This window comes from Benincasa hispida, chromosome 4 (genome assembly GCF_027475165.1).
Source record: "Benincasa hispida cultivar pf3 chromosome 4, pf3_genome.v1.1, whole genome shotgun sequence".
In the NCBI taxonomy this organism is placed as follows: Eukaryota; Viridiplantae; Streptophyta; class Magnoliopsida; order Cucurbitales; family Cucurbitaceae; genus Benincasa; species Benincasa hispida.
Window position 1 is genome coordinate 18724330 of NC_143481.1, and position 16551 is coordinate 18740880.

At 37.5% G+C, this 16551-nt stretch overlaps 2 protein-coding genes across 3 annotated transcripts; one reads left to right on the forward strand and one right to left on the reverse strand.

Moving 5' to 3' along the window:
* Window positions 1–549: 549 nt before the first annotated feature.
* Window positions 550–11380, forward strand: LOC120075353 (melanoma-associated antigen G1-like protein). 2 transcript variants are annotated; one of them, XM_039028660.2, is made up of 7 exons: window positions 550–977; window positions 1169–1231; window positions 1350–1596; window positions 3476–3628; window positions 3913–4018; window positions 4145–4259; window positions 11089–11380. In XM_039028660.2, the coding sequence occupies exons 2-7, from the start codon at window positions 1184–1186 to the stop codon at window positions 11122–11124; spliced, it is 705 nt and encodes a 234-aa protein (XP_038884588.1). In that variant the 5' UTR covers window positions 550–977; window positions 1169–1183; the 3' UTR covers window positions 11125–11380. The 2 variants fall into 2 exon arrangements, with proteins under 2 accessions (XP_038884588.1, XP_038884587.1); XM_039028659.2 differs by having other exon boundaries at window positions 581–977; window positions 4115–4259.
* A 626-nt stretch (window positions 11381–12006) lies between these two features.
* Window positions 12007–14989, reverse strand: APRL4 (APR-like 4). The gene is made up of 4 exons (XM_039028658.2): window positions 14368–14989; window positions 13694–13881; window positions 13481–13605; window positions 12007–12931 (listed from the first exon to the last, which is right to left on the reverse strand). The coding sequence occupies exons 1-4, from the start codon at window positions 14569–14571 to the stop codon at window positions 12489–12491; spliced, it is 960 nt and encodes a 319-aa protein (XP_038884586.1). The 5' UTR covers window positions 14572–14989; the 3' UTR covers window positions 12007–12488.
* Between the last annotated feature and the right edge of the window lie 1562 nt (window positions 14990–16551).

Sequence of the window (16551 nt, forward strand, 5' to 3'; positions counted from 1 at the left end):
ATTTTGGCCCAATTTTTAGGAATTTTTCTCAAATTTGAGGAACAAGAAAGTTATCCAACAGGTCAAGTTATTTTAAAAAAATGAGAAACAAAAATAGGAAATAGGAAACAATAATGTTATCAAACGGGTCCTAAAAAGCGAGTGTTATAGTAACCTCCTAGATCATATGAAAAAATCAAATTTCTAAATTAAGAAGAATGAGTACATTTAAATCATCATCAAATTAAGCTCACATTTGCCCATATAATGATTTTAGTTTATATTTTTTCCTTTTCACATGATGTCAAAATCTAGACAAGACGACTCACTTGACCTTCACATATTTTCGATGATAAATTTATGTACACGATCTCTTATTTATAGAGACGTGGACCTAGGATTCCAAATTTCCGATTCTAAAAGGTATTAGGGAGTACTAATTCAAGTATGGGCCGAGATCATGGCCTACGAGAAGCGAGTCTTGATGGGAGGAAAGGAGATTGTTATTTCGATTTTATCTTTAACAACTATCCCAAATTTATGATTTTTGATCCAAAAATAACTCACAACATATAATTTTCATATGATACAAATTCATGGTGGACTGACACAGAGTATGACTCGATTGATATGAAACTATGGATGTCAAAATTTGAAATTCGATATCACCCCACACTTCGTTGCAGGCATTTAGGTCATTTTTCATACTGAAGACAAGTCCTATTAATATTTATAGAGAGAGGGGAAAAAAAGCGCTCACTGCCTGCAGCACAAAACCAGGTCGGACTTCGAAGTGCGCGGGAACATGCCGATTACTGAAAGGGAGAGACTTTAGGGGTTTCCGAAGAATCTCCAAATATCTTACCTCATTTTCGCCGGAAAATGCACCGAAGAAGGTCATTCATTTGAAAGATTCGTGTTCTCTCCCGTTGCTGCTTGGAGCGCTTACATTCTTCTCTCGTCTTATCGTCGCTGAAATTAGTTCAGTTTTGTTACCGGTAGTCTCTTATTCCATCAATACAACCTATTAGAATCATTTTTTGTCCTTGATCTAGTACGACCCTGTTGATATATATACACATTTAATGATTTTGGAAATCCACCGTTGTTTCTGTCATGACTTTATTTCATGATTTTTATTTGTATGTTTTCCTTTGATCTCGAATTGATTTTGAATTTATTTATGAAGGAAAACTGCTGTAGTATGGCAAGTGCAGGAGAATACCTTTCTCAAATGGACATTTCAGAAGAGGTATGAGATTATCCTCTCTGCTTTCTGCCGTACATTTTCCCGTTTCTGAGGGCCCTCCTCTTCGTTTTGCCTCCGGAATGTTGATATTTCTGATTCCTAGAACACTTCTAATTAACAGGAAAAGGACAAGCTCGTAGCGGAAGCTATACGCTATATCATATTCAAAACTCATCAAAGTTCTGGGTGTCCAATCAAAAGGGAAGAACTTACTCAGCTGGTAACGAAAAATTATCGGAATCGGGGATTGCCGGCTGTTGTGATTGACGAGGCTAAAAAGAAGCTGTCGAGCATTTTTGGTTATGAGTTGAGGGAACTTCAAAGAACGCGGCTTTCATCCACTGGCCAAGCGCATTCTTCCCAACAAAGTAAGAAATGATCGAACTTATTATATTATTTCTCTGATAATTGCGGTTGAGATTGTCAAGCGTTGGTGTGATTTCACTAAATTACTGTTCTTCCGACTCTAATGCGTTCAGGTCACCTTACTGCAATTATAACAATCTTTTTTCTTTCTTTCTTTCTTCCTTTTTTTTTTTTTTTTTTTTTTTTTTTTGCAACCATGACTTTTGCAAGTCACCACATGTTTCTTTTAACAAACAGGATATTGGTTCAGTCTCGTTTCGAGTCAAAGCTAAAACCATACAATATTTTCAAAATGAGATGTCTTTTTGCAACTTTAGCAAGTAATGATCTTTTGACTGGAACAAGATGTCCTTATGGTTATGTCCATGTGGGTGAGAAATACCTCTCTCTTCTAAGTAATGATCTTGTTATTACTCCTGTCCATGCCATGGGATGTGCACATGCTCTATATTAAGTGTGGTTCAATGATTAGTTTATACCTTATGCTACACACTCAATCTTAAAAACCAAATATCAAAATATCAAAATATCAAAATATTCAAATTTAATCTCCTCCCAGATACTTTATGTGCCTAGGTTGCTTAAACTGTTCGTAAATTCTTCAAAATAGACATCTGACCTTTCTGACATACAATCCTCTTCATTCATTGCATCCCAATACAAGAACTGGAACATGAGAGTTGGAATTTTTTACCATGAAATTCATTGTTATGGGTTGTAGAAAGTCGTGAATTCAGTGGATGTGTAAACTTTTGAATGGGGTTATTAGATTACAAATTTTCTTAGTTGCTCAATAAGCTCTGATTTCATCCAAGGAGTTACTGTTTGTTTAAATGGAAAAAAAGGACCTTTTGTTACTCGGAACACGTGTCAAAATATACCTATTGTAAAGGCTGCCAATCTTCCATCAACTTGCTGCCCATTTCCTATCTTTCTAACATCTGAAATAGCCATCACAAAATTTCAGCTGCTGAAATTACTCCTTACCCCCTTAACTGGCCATTTTATATTTCTTTGGCGCCTCTATAAAGCTCACTACAGTGTAGAAGTACCTTCCTCTAGGATTTCTGTAGCTTTTGTATACATGGACCTCGGAGGATACCTCAACCACATTCTCTTTGAATGTGCCTTTTCTCAGAGTTGTTGGGCTCTAATGCTTAATACCTATAACATCAACCGAGTGTTCTTCGATTCTTGGAAGGAAAATGTTCATCAGCTCCTTTGTGGCATTAGATGGAATTTGAATGTCTTCTTATTGTGGGCTAATGCTGTCAAAGCATTACTTTACGAGTTATGGATGGCAAGAAACCATTGTATTTTTCAGAATTCTTCTCAAAGCTCATCCTATATCCATGGTTCAGTTCATTTAAAGTCCTCTTCATGGTGCTCCCTATCAAAGGAGTTCGAAGATTTCACCATTCATGATATTTTTTGTAATTGGCAGGCTTTTATTTTTCCTTCATAACTATGTTTTCTATAAGTCCTGCGTTTGTTCTAACTTCCTGTTTCGCTATTTAGTTCTTGTATTTCTTTTGGTCACTTGTTAGCTTCTTTATATCTTAGAGCATTGGTCTCTTTTCATCATCTTAATGAAAGTTGAGTGTTCTTTTCTTAAAAAAAAAAACATGGACCTTGGAGTGTTGTATACTTCATAATCACGGCTAGCCCTTGGTATTCTAATCTATATATTATTTCCATCAGTTATGGCTTGTGTTGTAGTGTAGCTTTTGTCTTCATAGATCTTCATCCATTATCTTTTGTATGCCTCATGGCTAGCCATTAATAGTCTAGTTTTCTGATTACTTCCATTTGGCATGGCTCGCTACAGCGCTGTTTCATTATTGGATCTCACTTTTAACCCGTCACTACACATTTCTTTAGATGTTGCAGATGCAAAATCCTATGTTCTCATAAGCAAGCTTCCTGCTGATATTTACAGAAGGTATGTTGAGGATGTAAATACAGCACACATGACTGGTTTTACTTTTGTTGTAGTCAGTATTGTACATCTTGCCGGTGGCAAAATTCCTGAAGGTATGCTTTCTTAACCCGATGCATACTTTGTAGCTTTGAAAGTGATAGAAGGATAGCTTATGCTTGAAATGGATTTCATTCATAAACTTATTATTTTGTCTAGTTCTGGAGATACCGATTTAGTAAAATACCTGCAAAACACGTTGCTTATCAGATAGTGACGATACATTTATGTACAATTGATCAACTCAAAATATTTCAAAGAATTTCTTAGGGCAAGAGTTCTGATTTTTTGCTTCTCTTTCATCATTTGTTTTATGATGGAACGTGGCAATACTCTGCAGAAAGCCTTTGGCATCACTTGAGACGAATGGGGTTGTCTGAAAGTGATGAAAACCATCCGGTCCTTGGAAACATTAAGCATGCAGCTGAGTTGGTTGTCCAGCAAAGGTCAGTAGGCCCTGTATTATATGATAGGGAACTGCACTTGAGAAATTGTGAAGTAATTTGATGATCATTGAAGGTACAGGAAAAACTGGTTTACAGGTGCCTTTTTACTCTTGCCCTGCTTTGTAGATATCTGCAGAAGGTCAAAGTAAATGCTCCTGAAGGCAATATTACGTTCTACGAGCTTGCTGAGAGAGCTATAGACGGACCAGTTAGTGAAAAGATTAAAGAATATGTAGCACAGGTATGCAGCTTGTAGATTGAAAATAAAGGTTCTTGAGTGGTTAATAAGTCATAGAAAAATTTCCTCATTTTAAGATATTCTTTATTTTCTATTGAAAAATAAAGGGTAGAAGAGAAAACACCAAGGTTACGTGGAAAACCCTAGGTTAGGGAGAAAAAACCACGACAAGATTTTTTTTTTTTTTTTTTTTTTATTAATTTTTTATACACACTACACACAGTACAAGTACAGATATAAATAGCCATAGGTCAGAAACCTAAGACTGTAGACACCAAGTAAAAGACTAAAATGCCCTTAGGGCTAAACAACATTTTGCAACACTCCCCCTCAAGTTGGGGTGCAGATATCAATAAGACCCAACTTGTTAACATAGGTGTCAAAAGTCTGTCTCGGTAACCCGTTGATGAGCACATCCGCAATCTGTTGACTAAACGGAACATAGGGAATGCAGATACTATCGTTATCCAGTTTCTCTTTGATGAAGTGTCGGTCGATCTCAACATGTTTGGTTCTGTTTTGTTGGGCAAGATTGTTAGCAATATTAATAGCAACCTTATTATCGCAATAAAGTCTCATAGGGTCATGACTTTCCTGATGAAGATCTACCATAACATTTTTCAACCAAATTTCTTCACAAATTTCCAAACTCAAGCTCTATATTCTACTTCGGCATTGCTTCTAGCCATGACACCTTGCTTCTTACTCCGCCAGGTAACTAAATTTCCTCACACAAATGTACAATATCTCGAGATGGACTTTCTATCAGTAATAGAACCAGTCTAGTCTGAATCTGTGTAGGCCTCAATGCATCTTTTGTCATGTTTTTTGAACACGAAGCCTTTTCCAGGAGTAGACTTCAAATATCTCAGAATCCGTGTAACTGCTTCCACGTGTCTTTCAGAAGGAGCCTGCATAAACTGACTGACCAAACTAACTGCATACGATATATCAGGCCTGGTACGTGAAAGATAGATCAGCTTCCCCACAAGACATTGATATCTTTCCTTGTTAACAGGAACATCTTCTACAAATTCTACCAGATTGCTATTGACTTCCACCGGCGTATCTACAAGTTTGCACCCGGTCATTCTAGTTTCTTTCAACAAGTCCAACGTAATTTCCTCTGAGACACAGAGATCTCTTCCTTTGATCTTGCTACTTCCATTCCAAGGAAATATCTCAATCCACCAAGATCTTTAATCTCGAACTCATCTGCCATCCTTTGTTTCAACCTGCCAGTCTCCGTTGAATCATCCCTTGACAAGATGATATCGTCAACATAGACAATTAGAATAGCTACCTTTCTTGGTGTCGACCTCTTAGTGAACAAGATGTGATCAGAATGCCCTTGAACAAACCTTTGGAACTTAACAAAGGTAGTGAACCAGGTTCTAGGAGACTGCTTTAGGCCATACAGAGACTTCTTTAATTTGCAAACTTGATTACCAAACCGTGCTTCAAAACCTGGAGGTGGGTTCATATAGACCTCTTCTTCTAACTCACCATTCAGAAACACATTTTTCACATCAAATTGATATAAGGGCCAGTCTTGATTAACGACAACCGAGAGAAGAATACGAATCGTGTTAAGTTTTGCCATAGGTGAGAAGGTTTCTAAGTAATCCACCCCATATGTTTGAGTGAACCCTTTTGCAACCAACCTGTCCTTATATCTATCGAGAGTCCCATCAGACTTATATTTGACAGTGAACACCCACTTGCACCCGATTATTTTGTGACCTTTTGGAAGAACGACCAGATCTCACGTTCTGTTTGTCTCAAGTGCCCGCATTTCCTCCATAATTGCGGCTCGTCATTCAGAAACTTTCAAAGCCCTGTGCACATCGCTTGGAATCATCACGGTATCCAGACTAGTAGTGAAGACCTTAAATCTCGAAGACAAGTTACTGTAGGACAAGAAGCTTTTCATAGAGTGCTTGGTGTAGGATCTCGTCCCCTTCCGTAAGGCAATCGGTAAATCTGTACCCGACTGTTGCACATTTTCAGTTCCCTGTATATCACCTGGTAATTCACTACCACCATCGATCTTGACTTTATCAGAGTTCACTACATCACCTTCAACACATTCATTATCATCAAGAATAGAGGTACCTTGAGTTGGTTCCAGTTCTGACTCTTGGGCAACTTCCGGTGGAGCAACAGGGGGAACTATTTCGGGAACTATTTCCTTTCGGAGATTCTTCCTATAGTAGGTTATCCAGGGCAATTGTTTCGTAGGAAGGACAGGGTCATTTGTTTCAGGGATAGGCTCAGGAAACAGATCTATAGGAAAAGAGTAGGTGGATGTGTTAGCCTCTTCACTAGTGGTCTCCCCGTGAAGAGGACTAACGGGAAAAAAAGGTTTGTCCTCTAGAAAGGTGGCATCCATGGTGACAAAATACTTTCGAGAGGAAGGCTGAAAACACATGTAGCCCCGTTGATGAAGTGGATACCCAACAAACACACACTTTTGGGCCCGAGGTGCAGACTTACTTTGATGAGGACCATGATTATGAACAAAAACGGTACAGCCAAACACCCTAAGGGGAACATTTGGGAAGAGGCGAGTGGACGAGAAAGACTCTTTAAAATACTCTAGGGGGTTTGGAATTTGAGCACACGAGAGGGCATTCGATTGATGAGATGAGCTGCAGTAAGTACAACATCTCCCCATAGATACGAGGGTAAGGATGCAGGTATCATGAGAGATCGGGCTACTTCAATAAGGTGGTGGTTTTTTCGCTCTGCCACCCCATTCTGTTGAGGGGTATAAGCACAGGAATTCTGGTGGACGATGCCTTTAGAGTTTTAAAACTCACGAAGAGACTGATTAATAAACTCACGTCCATTGTCACTTCGAAGAATGACGATTTTGGTATTGAATTGAGTTTCAACGGTAGTGTAAAATTGTTGGAATACCGCCGTCACTTCAGATTTGTTCGTAAGGAGAAACACCCATGTAAGACGGGTGTGATCATCAATAGAGGTGACAAATCACTGTTTACCTGACACAGTTGTGACATTAAACGGACCCCAAACGTCAATATGTATCAAATGGAAAGGTCGGGAAGGTTTATAGGGTTGAGAAGTAAAAGAGGCCCTAGGCTACTTTGCACGAGTACAAACATCACAAGATAAAGACACACATCCACATTACGAAATAAGTGGTGAGACAGGTATTTCATATAATGAAAGCTTGGATGTCCAAGACGAAAGTGTTATAATAAAAAATCAGTTTCAGAAACAGTATGAGAAGATAACAAACTAGTCCTAGATAAACTTCTAGAAGAAGCATCATCGAAAAGGAAATAGAGCCTCCTATTGTGCTGGGTAGTGCCAATCGTCTTCCCTGAACTCAGGTCCTGAAATAAAATATCATCTGGTGAGAAAACAACTTTGCAATTCAAATTTCTGGTTATTTTACTGATTGATAGCAAATTGTAAGATATCTTTGGCACATGTAAAACATTATGCGAAATCAATCCCTGAATTGGAGACAAGTGACCCTTTCCGGCAACGGGGGCAAAAGACCCATCTGTAATTTGTATTCTCTCATTTCCAGCGTTTGGATAATGGGAGAGGAATTAGTCAGATAATCCAGTTAAGTGATCAGTCGCTCCTGAGTCAAGAATCCAAGATTCATCCCCCTCAATAAAGAAACTAAAGGACTGAGAAGTACCTGATTGGACGATATTGTCGGTTCCAATTGTACCTGGATCAACAGGGCTGGTCACCTGGGGAGCACCATCAACCGCTTCACCGATGAAGGCTCGACTGGATTTAGACTTATCATTTGGAGGACACCGCTTGTCATTTGGTGGATGACCGTGTAATTTCCAGCATTGGTCTTTTGTGTGCCTGGTTTCTTACAGTGTTCACAAATTGGAGGGGACTTTCCATTCTGTTTGTCATTCTCAGATCCAGACAACTTGACTCCAAACGCAGCAGAGTCCAAGGTAGTGGTTGCTCTACCATTCATAGCGCTGGTTCTATCCTTTTCTAATATGACTTCTGAGCATACTTCCATAAGGGACGACATCGGTCTGTCCCAAAATCCGGCTCCGGACGGTATCAAATTTCAAGTTCAAGCCAGTCAGGAAATCATAGACACGGTCAACCTCCTCAATCTTCGAATACTGAACTCCGTCGACTGGGCAATCACTTCGCGACACAGATCCATTTCTTGCCACAATAGTGACAATTTATTGAAATGGGACATTACATCAAGAGTCCCCTGCTTGCACTCATGTACTTGTTTCCTCAATGTATAAAGCCGTGAATCGTTCTGTCTCTTCGAATATAGTTTTTGGACAGCTTCCCAAATATCCCGAGCTAACGCTGAATAAAGTAGGAGCTTTCCGATATGAGGTTCCATACTGTTTATCAAAATCGAGCGGAGGAGGGAATCCTCCCCCTTCCACATACGTTCCTGAGGGTCCCTAGGGTTCGGTCTTGGTATCTCCCCGATTAGATACCCGAACTCTGCTGGCCCTTGAGGACCATTTTCACAAATTGAGACCAGGAAAAATAGTTCTGGCCGTTAAGTTTTTCTCCGATGGTTATCCCTGCAAAATTGCCCACAGAACCAGACATAATGTTTGTAATAGGTAAAGTAGGGTAAGCAGTTACTGATGTTTCTAAACATAACGAAAGACCAGAATACACATTTGGATGCAAATCGGTCGGAAGACTTGTCATGGATCTAAAGGCTGCCCCGAGCGCAGAAATCAGCTGCTGCAAATTAGCCAATTGTTGTTGAAATCCCATGGTCCCGCCATAATCCACTGACTCGACTGGAAATGTAGTAGCCATGGGTTGTTTCTGCCCATAAACCTCTGAAAATGTCGTTTCGGATGGCATGGAGGAAGTGACCGACTGAACAAGGAATTGGGCCTGATGAACCAGTTGGACCGAGTTCGATTGGACCAGCTGGACCGGAAATTGGTTTGAAGAACCAGGCAGAAGAACGCCTGGGTAGGTCAAATGGGATACAACTGCAAGCTGTCCGATCAGTGGAAGGCCACGGTACGACTATGCGACGGAGGGAAAGGGGTTGGCTGGATCTGGCCCATCGGCGGCCGACTGATGCTGCACGAACAGCTGGGGCGCGACTACTCCTTCTCCAATCGGTTGCGGCTGGACCTGTAGTGACCCAAGTAGAGATCACAGATATTGGTCGACGACAACCCTGATTTCAGCACTTTGGGAATTTTCCACCGAAGTCTCATCTCCTGCTAGGGTTGACGACTGAACTTCTTCTATCCCATCTACATTCTCATCACCGTGCTCTGATACCATATTGAAAAATAAAGGGTAGAAGAGAAAACACCACGGTTACGTGGAAAACCCTAGGTCAAGGAGAAAAAACCACGATAAGAGTTTTTTATTAATTTTTGATCCACACTACACACTGCACAATATAGGTACAAATATAAATAACCATAGGTCGGAAACTCTAGATTGTTGACACCGAGTAAAAGATTAAAATGCTCTTAACAACATTTTGCAACATTTCTATCTGGAAAAAAAAAATCTTAAACAAGCATGAAAATGAAATGCAAAGTTCCCCTAATCTTTTTACCAAGCCATTTTGGATTACTGGCAAAATATAGACAAGTTTTTTTTGCCTATGAGGGAGGATATGTTTGGTATTGTCCGACAACGGGATTATGGGAATAGGAAATCTTGGAATACAGGAATAGTATGGTTGGAAGCAGTTGGTATATATGAAATGATATTTGCAGAATGTGATTTAAATTTTTAATCATCTATTTCTATTTTAGATATTAACTCATATTATTTTGATTAATATTATTTTGTACAATAAATTTTAAAATGAATAATTTAAAATTTAAAAAATAAGCATAAGTTCTCATAAATTTGCTCTTTTAAATTTATTATTTGTTTACTTTGAGGAAGACTTGAAAGAACACAAGGAATAAAATCTCCATAATCTTATTGCCGAGTCATTTTTGAATGTTGGCCAAAAAGATATACAGGATATCAGTGTATGAAAAATTAGTTTTGCGTAATTTTTTTAATAGCTCGAGAATTGTACATAATGTGGATGGTTGGATAGACGAACCAACGCTATTATGAATGATCGAAAAGTTTTGCATAGTTTCTCAAGTTGCACAAAAGTGTACATAGTGTAGATGGTAGGATGAATAAAATCAATGCTGCTTTGAATCATCCCCACCCGCAAAGATTTGGAGTTTATCTGTCTAAAGTGATAATTATCTGGTTTATGTTAAACTTATAAACACCTATAACCTTATGTTATTCACTTTCTGCTTATATTTTCAAAAGGCTAGTCAAGTTATAAAAACCAAAAAGGTATTTTTAGAAATTTATTATTGGTTTTGGAATTTGAATAAGAATTCAAACCTTTCTTGAGAAAGTTGAAAATAAGATAGTAGGAAATTTAAGGAGTAAACAAGCATAAATTTCAAAAACAGAAAATTGGAAACAAAATTGGTATCAAGTGGGATCTAAAGTTAACCTCATGCAAGCATCAGTTAAGATTGCTGGTGATTTGGGTTTGTAAAGTTGCAAGACATGAGTTATAGTTTTGTCGAATCTATTATGTGCTGTGGCATATTAGCATCACCGACGACCATGAACATTAGATTTTCCAGAAATTTTATGCCTGTTATTTAATTTAATTGAACTTCATGATCTGACAAACGATCTCTGTCAGCAGAGGCAACCTGAGCTGCACCATTAAATTAGAAGATTGCTTTGTTAGGAAAAATTTTATTCAGACATTATCTTATATTATCTTATAAGTATGGCTATGATTTTCCTGATTAGATATTCATGCTTGCAGATTGTGAATACAAATGTTACTGCAGCAGACAGCTAGCCAGTGTCTCAACTTTTCCTCCAGCTAACTTGATAGATCAAATGGATTACTTGCCATTTTGGAACCAAATGTATCTAGTTAATATATGTGCCTAAGGCTTGATGATTCCAATTGAATATGTTGTATTCATTGCATTAAATACTGTTTGTTACTGTTATTTAATATTAGGGTGGAAGAGCCCATCACGGTCGGTATCAGCTGAATGGTTTTGTTCTACATACTTGGATGTGATTGTACATGTGGCTCTATTTGTCCATCCCCTCTTGACTTGACTAACCACAATTTGGTTTAATTTATTGCATCATAAAAGCATCGACATATGGTAAGTTGCTATGAAATTGGTAGTCTAGTACGACTAGGCTAAATCTTAAGACGAATACTGGAGGTTGTAAATTCTTCAGGTGAGGGTGTTCTGTTGAAAGCTGGACGGCTTGTGTCTAGTAATAACCCTCCCATTGAAGTTGAATTTGATGCTCTAGAAGTAGTTAAACTTCTCAATAGAGAGGATAGTTCTTTAGCTAAATTCAAGATCTTCATTGAAGATATATATACTTTTTTTTTGGGTTGAAAATGCTATTAATATTATACATTTTTGTGTAAACAAATCTGCTCCCTCCTCTCATGGGTGTTCATTCTTTAATCTAAAAAGATGTTTTTTGAAATGTTATTTCTTTGTTTGATTTAGAGAATTGGAGTTTGGGAGATTTTGATTGTTTGTCTTGCGCAAAAACCTATTTGATCCAATTTGTCTATGATGAGTTCAAAGGAGACCCACATCAATTGCAAATCCATGAATGGCTAGAGGGCAGATAATTGTTTCTCATACAACAGTTACTGATTACATCTGAACACCATAAGGGTAAATCTTCAATGATGGAACGATTTTGAGGCCTTGAAACAACTCACTTTACAACATTTAGTCGCTAACACTGACGACATTCGAGAACAGAAGTAGATGTAGAATTCGTCCGACAATGTTACAAACACAAGGTTTTGGGCACAATAACCTCCAGTTAGCAGTACAAAGATATGAAAAGAATGAACACTACTTCAGAACCTACCCTACCACAAATGACTGTGGCATTCGCAGCCCCACAAGCAAGAAGTTACACAGAAGGGAGGGAAAGAGTCTGTTGGTTATTCATTCCTATACACAAATTGGTTCAGACATCATTTGCAGATGCGTAACAAATTTTGAACTAAATCCTACAACAAAAAAATAATTTGATTAGGACGCGTATCCATGTTTTACCTTTGTTGACGAGATGTTGAACCCAAAAACTACTCGAGGCTCCAGATGGCATTTTCTGCAGCTCACCACAGTACCATCCCATTAAGTGATTTGATGCACATCGACAACATTCTCACTGGCACACCCGACTACTAGAGCTTGCATCACCGATTGAAACTGTGGCAAAAGACTTGGCCCAAGCCCTGGCATTCATAGCCCCTCCTTGTAAATTGCTTCTCTTGCACGGATCCTTGAAATGGCTGAATAACTGAATTGCTCCTTTCAGGCATGTCAAAGGTCGTTCCCACAAGGTTCCCAATCTCATGTTCCTAAGGTGCCTTCGCCAAACATATCGGGCATAGACTAAAAGAGTTGGAAAGAAAATATACATCAATCTCATTAGCACAAATGCAGTGGCCAGAGCCAAATATGTCTCTTCCCGAAGTAAATTTTCTGGAGACCTTGCCCATGAGAATGGACAATTTTCCTGCTCACTGTTATCATCATGCTTCTCGTGATTCCATACTTGTCCGATTCTATCTGGAGATATTTGATCCAGTGATGCGGTCTGAATGCCTATAATGAACAGGTAAACCACGACCACTAATATCAAACAATAGAACTAACACAGCATACAAAGTTGGGAGGATAGAATGCTATTCTGCATATTGATGCAACATTAATATTTTCAACAACTTGCACCATATGTGGGTGTCAGTAACTACTTATTAAAGTTTTCTTTATTCATCCAATGTCAGTGCCCTAAAATGAAGGGGGCTTCAAAACCACCACAAGGCCTTCTTAAAAAAATCTACTATGAGATTAGCAAAAGCTAAAACATGAAATTTTATCATAAATCAATGCGTCAAAGAAAACATGTCCAAGAATCAAGATTCGATGTACTTTAATTGATATACAGAAAAGATGGAAACATATTATCAGCAACTTAAAATGAATATTAACAACACGTTCCTTAAGTAACTGAACTGTTTCTTACATAAAATGAAATCTGTTAAGCAAAACAATGTAGACAACTTAACGTGAGACTACACAAATTCAATTCTATGAATCCAAGATAAGTATTATTTTCATGGAAGAAAAATTTAGAGGCAGCATAAATCTTACCAGTAACGTCATTATAGAATGCAACAAGAGAAGGGAGAGTTCGAGAACCATAGTAGCGAGCACGCATTGTAGAATTTAAAAGGAAAAGTGTAGGAAAACCATGAACCCCATATTTAGAAAGTATGCTGCAAGGAAATATGGATTATGTACAGATAAGTAAAAAAACACGATCAAACAATGAAAACTTGAAAAAGTGAGAGTTTAATATGAAACCTTGGCCTGACAGCTGATTCTTGGATTGCAAAATGCGGGATAGAAGGATATAATGAGGATAGTATTGAAAAACTCGGCCTAAAGGACTTGGAGAACGGGCACCAAGATGCATAGAAGAGCACTGCGACGTATTCATAACGGTTTTTATGTACCATATTCAGAGCCATTTGTAATGAGGCTTCATCTCCCTTCATCATAGAAAAAAACAAATTGTTAATTATCCTGATAATTATAACAGTCTGCCTCTACCTAAACTTAACACTCCAGCCGTTTTCCAAATTCAATGTGAAGAACACAAATTCCCAATTCTTGTAATTGCACCCAAAAAAAAAAAAAAAAAAAAAAAAAAAAAAAAAAAAGAAAAAGAACCCAAAATTTCAGAAGCAAAAATGCTTAGGATCCATAGTCTTCTAAGCTTTATTCAGTTTTGTGCTCCAAAAACAAACTATCAATAACTTGACTAACAGAGGCAGATAGTCTATAAATCTTCTTATGAATCACAATTCAACCATAAAATTTTCGAAAAGAAAACTGCAAATCGCGTCAAATCCACATCCTAGAGAGTGAGGTAGAAGATACCCTCTACCCTAACACGATGGTCTTAACAACATACAAGTTGGTTCAGATAAGTCCAAAAAACAGAGAACGAAAAGAAAAAGGAGAAAGAAAGTAACCTCAGAAACACCAATAAATTCATAGTGCCCATCCCGACCATGAAAAGGGCAGTTCGAGTTCCAATCCCTAAAGCGAAAGATCGTATCCAGAAAAGATTCAGCAGGGCAGAAGGGAGCTGAATCGGAAACCCTAACCGAGTGGGCGGAACCAAACATCAGGGGAAAGAGAAGAATCCCCATGACCCAGAACCCGGGGGTCCTCATAATAATCACAAGGAACAGAGAAATGGAGGAAGAAAAGTGGAATCAAAAGGGGGAGGGAAGGGGAAAGTGAGAGAAACAGAGAGAGAAGCGCATTCTAATGGGTCAGAAACAAGATCGAGCAGGATCTGATGGGGGGAATGAGCATCTGGGGAAGCCAATTTGGCTGAAAGGAAAAGGAAAAGGAAAAGGAAAGGAATTGAATTGAAAGAGAGGAATTTTGAGGGCTAATGGCATATGGATGGATGGACGGAAGGTGGTGGGTGGAGCGAACCAAAAGATAACGAAGGCGGTGCGCACTGCGCACTGCTTACTTTGGGAAGGACCGTCTCTGATCTGTCTCAACGCGCTCACGCTCCTCTTCCTCTTCATATTATTTTCCCTTTAATTAAATTTTGTATAATAATATTCATAATAAAACATCGTATTTACACCATATATTTCAAAAATATCTTTGATTTTTTTTTTTTTTTTTTTTTTTTTTTTTTTTTTTTTGCAGGGAGTGCTTTTAGTTTTTTTTTTCCTTGACAAATTTATCTTTTTTATTATTTTCATTCTCGATTTTTATATATATTTCTCTATTTTCGAAATTTTTAGAGCTACATTTATTAGGGAGGGTGAAGATGTATTTAATATGATTTTTTCATATTTTCAAATGGAAAGAGAAAATGCATTTATTTATTGAAATTTTTTTCTTTTATTTAATGTAATTGGAGAGAGAATATGCATTTCATGAATTTTTTTATTTTTTTTATTTTTGTTGGTTTTACATATATATATATATATATATATATATTGGATTCATGACTATTTAAAATATACCATAAAACATTTTGTTAGGTATTTGAAAATATTCTAACCAATATATGAAATATATCCCAATATATAAATTATACCACAATATATAAATAATATTGACTTAATGTTCGACAATCGCAGTATAGATCATAAATTTCATTTACATTATATATATCCATTCAAGTAATCAGAAATCCCAACACATCAACATATGTATATATCAAAATACACATAAAATCTAAATAAAAAAAAATAAAAAAAAACTCTCAATTAATTTTTATATTCTAACAAATATGTTGAAACATTGTCAATATACCTTGGAACATATACAAAAATAGGATAAATAAATATTTCAATATACAAAATTAAGATAATATATTGTTTAATCGAATTTCTTTATCATTTATTGCACAGTATATAAATTGCATATTGACTTAATATTCAACATAAATCATAGTAGATATCAAATAAACAACGATATATACCACATTATATAATTCACATATCATGTAAATGAATGCACATTCCTTTGGGGTTTATAACATATATATTTAGGGTTAAAAAAAAGTTCTCCTCGGTCTTGGTGCAGCTATTTTATTAGGCGGCACGAACAAAGTCCATCTTTATCTCTCAATCTCATATAGGGTTTATAACACATAACCCTCCATCTTCATCTCTTATTATTTTTCAGCTATGGCCGCAACGGATCTGTATAGTAGTTGGATCTTGGTGCTCGACACAAAAGAAGGGAGTAAACCGTGAATGGGAGAGAGAATCAACGAGAGGACGACGGATTACCTCATCAACTAGATGTTGATGACGATGGAAAACGGTTGATGAATGAGGACAAACGACTGATTCTGACAGGACGAATGACTGGTGAATGAGGACAAATGGCATGCGACAAACTGGTGAACGAAGGTCGAATTCGACTGGTGAACGACGACGATGGCGGTCGGCCAAATCCAATGGGCGAACGACGATAGTGGAGGGGTATGAAATCGCCGAAAAGAGAAAAGAGAGGAGGAAGAAAGGGGAAATGGAGGAGTCGATGATTTTTCTTTTTTAAAAATAAACATTAATGAGCATGAAGCGCTAAGCCTCCGCATGAATGAGAGCGAATCACAATTTATATATATATATATATATATATAATGTGTGTGTGGGACCAAGGGTTAAATTGTA